Below are 6,548 nucleotides of genomic sequence, written 5' to 3'. Positions count from 1 at the left end.
CAACGTTGTGATGGGAACCAGAGTGCTTTCTGGCATTTGTTCAACAGCTTCCTTGCAGTCGGCAAGTCACTAAATTTGACATGCCTATAAATTATTGCATTCCAGAATGTAGGATTCCATTCCATATCTCACTAATGAGCTGTTGAAGTGACCCGCCTCAATCATATCAATGACTTTGTCTCGTTGTAAAGACCCTATAACCCACTTTTTAGGACCAGTTGTGTCAACCTTTCTGAGACATGGATAAATAGAGGAAGGTGACTACCACTCGGTATTATGGAGAAATGAAAATTCCTTGCTTGGATCTACATTAGCTTCATGATGCAAAGATTTGAAGGTAGGGTTCGAAGGACTGATCACTTGGAGGCTCTAAAGGTAGGGTTAAAGGCGAAATAATGTTGTTTTTACTTGACCATGCCTTGATCATAAAAGGAAAAGTAAATTCATTGGGGGCCACTTCAGGAGACTTCATGCGATTGAAATAAGTGGTTTCACACATAGGAAGTTAGCTTGTTCAGCTCATAATTGGTGCCTGTGAACCTGCTCGAGGTGTCAATTGTTTGGTTCAGTTGGGCTGAACTGGTTCAATTTGTTATTAGACCAATTCGAAATCCAACTGTTAAGGAAGTTCTTAGTTTCAATAGGTTATTGCTTGTCCAGTTTCTTATCAGTTTGCAATTGGGATTACTATCAGGTTTGGTTCGATCCAACCAAGCTGATGAGAAAAATCCTTGGTTTTTTTTTTATTAGTCATAGTAAGATTTGGTTTTAGTTTCTATTGGTTCTATAACAGGCCAACCTAAAATCAGACCAATAAGGATTCTATCGACTCTAAAATGGTCAATTTCTATCGATCCGACCGGCTCGAGCCTAACTTTGACACCCTGGGTTGAGATGAAGAGAGACGATCAGGTATTACTGTATTTTGATTATTTATCTGAAAAAATGAGTGGTTAAGCTCATAGACTCATGTACTTTTTGTTTGAAATTCAGGGCTCCTCCGGTAGTTGTTCCTGATGCAGAAATGTGAATCTAACCCCAAGAAGGACACTTTTATAAAATATATTTTATTTTTAAAGAAAATATTTGCATTTCCCTTGCTTCCGGGGTTGAAAAACGAGGGTGAGGGTGTTTGGCATGCAGCACAAAAAGGGATTGTTCCTTTATGAAGAGGTTTGAGGGAGGGAGTTAATTAATCCCCAAAAGTAGAACTGGGAACATAGAGGGTTCGATGAATCATAATCTGATCAGCGGAATCAGGCCCCTTTTAATTGTCACGTTTTCTCCGACGAAAGATAAATAGTTTTTTTACCAAGCCATCATCATAGAGGATATAGGCATCGTGGAACAATGGATGTAAGTTTCTTATTTTACAGAAAAAAAAGTGGAACAATGGATCTAACTTCCTTTAAAAACAAGCCTGACCTTTACCCATCACTTTGACTAACCTCTCTTTCGTTGGTCTACTAAATTGACTTAGACCTGTGACATGCATATAGCTAATTTCAGGGTTTTCTTAACTGTTCAAGCCAATTCTGACTGCTCTGAAGCGGATTCAAATTAGGTTATGATCTATCGCAATGACAAAGTCAATTCCATTGATTTTTTGTTATTGGGTTAGTCATACACTTTATATGTTTCTCACGGTTCACATTATTACTAAAAAAAAGTGATTCACATAGCATCAGTAAATGATATAAGTCCTGGATAAGAATCTACAACGAACTAGAGCGCCTCCACCCCAAAACAAAAAGAGTGAAATGGAAAAAACTCTAAACCCAGATTTTGCCAATGGACAGTGTATCTCATCTGTACACAGTGGCACCCTTGGCACTCAGACGAACTACAAAACTCTAATAATAAGTACTTCACTCTAAGCCATCAACATAATTGCATTACCTCAACTGTATAGCTTATGATGGTAACTGATGCCAACAAGGATGAATTTGAATCTGCTGCACAACCTTCACATACGTTCACTTCGATTTACATGTGAGGATCCAACACCTGTCCCTTTTGCTTTTATATATATATATATATATATATATATGTATACATACCTCTTTTCACTTTTTTATGGTAGAAAGTGAAATCCTCTTCACGCTCCTCTTCACTCTTATGTATCTTATATACTCTATTTCTTGTGACATTGCCATATCTCCTCCATGTCTTCATCTCTCACTATCCCCCTTACTCCGCCTCCCCTTCTCTCTACTCAAAACAAAATGAAGATTACATTTTTGGTATTTCCTAGTCTTTTCTCACCATCGTGAAGACGACATTTTCCATTAAGTACATATCTGAGATTTTCCACAACCCCAAAGAAAAATCTAAAACAGAAAAAATGAGAAAGAGTACAGGGACTGATCCGGACTCAAAATGAGGGGTAAGGACTCCTTTGTATTGGCTATCGGTTTCTTCACTGTATCAGAGCTGGAGAGGGATCGTCTTCACCATGTTTGGCCATGGAAAGCGTGAAGTAGATCAGTAGTATAGTTCCCATGCTTGACCTGTGCCAATCCCACACACAAGAACAATAGAAGTTCAATATTCTATTTGTTTGATATTATTAAAATGGGGAATATTTTGTATGAGAGAGTGTGATTCCTGCGTGTGCATGAAGGCTAATAGAAGAGCAGGAGGCATCCACAAAAGAGATATTTTTCCTTTCATAAGGATGGGCCAATCATTTTTCCCCCATATGTCTGAGCACACAAGCGCCACACTACCTTACACAACATTTTTTCTATCAAAATAATCAAAAGCTTGAAAAAAGAATAGAAAAGATTTACTTACAAAGTGGCGAAGAAGGCAAGGACCGTCCGTGGGCCGATGAGCCAAGCAGCCAATGGCCTCTTAGCACCGTGTCTTCTAGGACTACTAATGGCTCTGTTCTCATTGTTCATTACCATCCTCATTGCTCGTGCTTGCTTGTTCGTGGGCTCTACTGATGCAGTCCCCCTTGGAACAGTGGTTGACTTTTCAGCCAAGTTGACATCGATAACACCACCATCTCCTGCCCAAAATAGTATGGTGCCATATTAGTTATATGAGGATTGATTTCACATAGAGGAATTTGGTGTGGTATGATGTGGTTTTGGGTTTCATCACCTTATATGTTGATTTATAAGGGTGAGTTTTCTTAAGATTCATATTAATGGTATTAGAGCAATCGATCTCTAATCCCAAACCTCCCTCTCCCCTGGGCAAAAGGTGAAGGGAGGTCTAGATTTTCTGCACATATATTTATATACGCTTCAAATGCCAACACTTATCCTTTTTATTTCCATAACTACCTCTCTTCAGCTTTTAAATGACAGTAAATGAGACAGGTGTCAAGCTAAAAGCCATCGCTGTATCAAGCAAGAGTGGAGAGCTAAGCTAGCCTGAGCGGGGTAGGCAAAGGGGTTGCAGTAATGAAGATCCCTATGGGTAATAGCAAGATAGTGAAGAATGAATGATCCTCCAAACAAAAGAGTGATTAAGTCCGAATCAAGCGAGTTAATGAAAGGTGGCTAAGCTAGCCTGAGCTGGGTAGCAAAGGGGTTGTAGTAATGAAGATGTGAAAGCTCGTGTTTATTAGACACCTTAGGTCAAAAGTTTAGGCTGAGTGCTTGAGAAGTGGTATATCAAAGGGAGGTACTCCCTATGGGTAATAGCAAGATAGTGAAGAATGAATGATCCTCCAAACAAAAGAGTGATTAAGTCCGAATCAAGCGAGTTAATGAAAGGTGGCTAAGCTAGCCTGAGCTGGGTAGCAAAGGGGTTGCAGTAATGAAGATGTGAAAGCTCGTGTTTATTAGACACCTTAGGTCAAAAGTTTAGGCTGAGTGCTTGAGAAGTGGTATATCAAAGGGAGGTACTCCCTATGGGTAATAGCAAGATAGTGAAGAATGAATGATCCTCCAAACAAAAGAGTGATTAAGTCCGAATCAAGCGAGTTAATGAAAGGTGTGACAAGAGAGTGAGTCAAGTCAGCAGCCAAAATGTCCATATAAATATGTGTAGGGGATCTCAAGTGCTAGACCCTAGAACATATGAAACCCTCATAAAAGACGAGTTTGGAGTGGATCGTCATGGACGTCGGTTCTATCAATCAATTATATAGGGCTTGATTCCATATCGATTATGAAAGAGATATAACGGTACTAAAATCTTATTTCTTTGCTTTTGAGGAACATGATAAGAAAGGATTTGTAATCTTCATAAAAGTAGATTCATTGTTATCTACTAGTGCTAATCTAGTGTATAAAAGCTAGATAGCTTCCTCAAAATAAGGTTACCTCTGAAGGAGATATCCCCATTAGTTGCCACAGTATCTGTGGCTTTGTCGTTACTAGCAGCTATGGTAGCATTACTCTTCCTCTCTCCCTTGTGTGTTCCTTTTCGGGAAAAGCTTCTCTGCATCATAAAGATTATTTTCTCTTTTTTAAAAACGTTCACAGGATAATATTAAAAAAGAAAGGCTTTCCAAAATTGAAACTCAAGGAATATTAAAGGAGGTGAAGCAAGGAAAGTAATAGAGATTTCTTAGAGAGAGAGAAGGTTTTTTTTTTTGGTAGAGCAGTGAAGCTTAATTTGGTTGCCAAGAAATAAATAAAAAGAAAAATATATTTAAAGAGAGATCGATATATAAATCAATTATTATATCATGAAAAAAAATATTTCTATTCATGTGTCTCTATTCAAATTTGAATTTTTTTGAATTTTTGATTATTAATTTATTGACAACCGAACCAAGTTAGAAAAAGAAAACATTGAATAAAGGCATTCGTTTGTTCTTTCTAATTTCCAAAAGTCCATCGGAGTTGGTAGCATGGTATATCAAAAAACCTCTCCTTGTCTAATTGAAGAAAGTTTGATTCATATGAAAATTAAGAAATTAACAATCAAAGAAATATTAATCCCATTAACCATATGTGAGAACTTTGAGGAAATAAAAGAAATTAATCCCATTAACACTATATAAAAAACTAATTAAGTGAAAATATATGAAAATTTCAAGAAATTCAACAGTAATTTGAACCCCAAGGGATAAGTGCAATTGACTTGGATGGGACACGGTAATCCGCCTCAGGAAGCGAGGTCCCGTGATCAAACCTTCGTCGTTGCGCCTAACTTCTTGGGGTCACCACATCAGGTCTTCTGGTACTTTGGTATCACAGTGACCCCAGGGACTAGTCGGCCAAAAAAAAAAAAACAATAATTTGAGCAAGAGATTTGCAGAACTTTGATTCTAAAACCTAACAACAGAAAGAAGAAACTAAAATAAAATAGAAAGTGAGAGAGGGTTGGTTTCTCTTACAGTGATCCTTGAATTAGGGGAGATGTCTTTATCAGTGCCATGGCACAATCTTTCCATATCCACAACGAAGCTATCCGGTTCATCATCGCCTCTCCCCAGTAACCCTTCTTGGTGGGAAATCGCCATCTCCGAAAGAGCTCGGCAAAGAAGAAGACTTCAATTTCTAAGACACAAAAAATTAAACCAGAGAGAATTCAAGTCAGTTGAACTGACAAAGAAAACCCCCAAAAACCCAATAGAACAGTTGCAGGATACAGTTAAAATGAAGAATTTAAAGAAGAGAAGAGGAAAAAGGAGCAATCTTACAGAATTTGGATGCTCCGTCTTTGTTTTTCTTCACATGAATCATTTGATCTGAAGAACTTAGAAATGAGGAAACAAGAGAAATTAGAGGTTTAGAGTTGCGTAACCAATGGGGTACTTGCCCCTCCCGATAATCCAGAACCTGTGTAGTCAAAAAGAAAGATTCCATCAAACAGGTAAGAAGAGAAAAAAGAAATCAGAAAAATATGTATGTCTTAATCTACTATTTGATCGTTCTGAAATCCCAAACCTGAAAGAGATGCGGAACAGCTAGCAAAACCTCAAGGTTGTAATTTTGATTCAACTTTTCATCATCTAATCTTCATGAAGGCCTTCGTTTAAGAAACCTGCTACGATTGCTTAAACCTTAAGGGATATGGATGGATGAAACGTCGCGTAACTAACTCGTTCGGTGCCCTCTCTAAGTCTAAGTGGCGGCTCTCGGCTGTCTCTTTCTTCTGTTCAACTTCAACAAGAAGAATGGGTTTTCTTCAATCTTCACAGAAAAAAGAGGGAGAGAGAGGTGGGGGTGGTGTACGTATCTCATGAGTCACTGCATGCGTTTATCTTGTGAGAATGGGATAATCCCAAATTCCCAATAGGCATTTGGCTAACAGAATTTGTCGCCATTAATAATTAATTAATTATGACTAAATGTGGGCAGTATGTGATGAGTACCAAAAAAACAAAGAAAAGGGTAGTAAGGGCCCGTTTGATAACGTTTCTGCCGTTTCTGTTTCAAGAAACGGTAGAAACATAAATTTCTGTTTCTAGAAACAGAAACGAAATTGAAGGTGTTTGATAAGTCATGTTTTTAGAAGTCAATAGTAACCAATGAAAAAATGGCCACAAGTCGTTTCCAGAAATGGCGAAACAAGTTGAACTTGTTTTGCCTGAGTCGTTTCTTGAACCATAAATAAGTAAAAATTTCTATTTCTAT

At 37.9% G+C, this 6,548-nt stretch overlaps 1 protein-coding gene across 1 annotated transcript; it reads right to left on the bottom strand.

The window, feature by feature from the left end:
- Positions 1–1,656: 1,656 nt before the first annotated feature.
- Positions 1,657–6,124, bottom strand: LOC122066985. Its single transcript, XM_042630825.1, has 6 exons — positions 5,859–6,124; positions 5,612–5,750; positions 5,306–5,468; positions 4,284–4,401; positions 2,797–3,016; positions 1,657–2,510 (listed from the first exon to the last, which is right to left on the bottom strand). Exons 3-6 carry the CDS (start codon positions 5,429–5,431, stop codon positions 2,420–2,422), a joined length of 555 nt encoding a protein of 184 aa, XP_042486759.1. The 5' UTR covers positions 5,432–5,468; positions 5,612–5,750; positions 5,859–6,124; the 3' UTR covers positions 1,657–2,419.
- Between the last annotated feature and the right edge of the window lie 424 nt (positions 6,125–6,548).

The sequence above is a fragment of the Macadamia integrifolia genome, unplaced genomic scaffold (genome assembly GCF_013358625.1).
Source record: "Macadamia integrifolia cultivar HAES 741 unplaced genomic scaffold, SCU_Mint_v3 scaffold2651, whole genome shotgun sequence".
In the NCBI taxonomy this organism is placed as follows: domain Eukaryota; kingdom Viridiplantae; phylum Streptophyta; class Magnoliopsida; order Proteales; family Proteaceae; genus Macadamia; species Macadamia integrifolia.
This window is presented reverse-complemented; position numbering and strand designations above follow the sequence as displayed.

Excerpts from the sequence above, each read along its gene's own strand:
- LOC122066985 (XM_042630825.1), bottom strand. The coding sequence starts at position 5,431 with ATGGCGATTTCCCACCAAGAAGGGTTACTGGGGAGAGGCGATGATGAA. Across the intron at positions 4,402-5,305 it reads CCCCTAATTCAAGGATCACT|AGAAGCTTTTCCCGAAAAGG; the intron begins GTAAGAGAAACC and ends TTTATGATGCAG. Across the intron at positions 3,017-4,283 it reads TGGGGATATCTCCTTCAGAG|GAGATGGTGGTGTTATCGAT; the intron begins GTAACCTTATTT and ends TATTTTGGGCAG.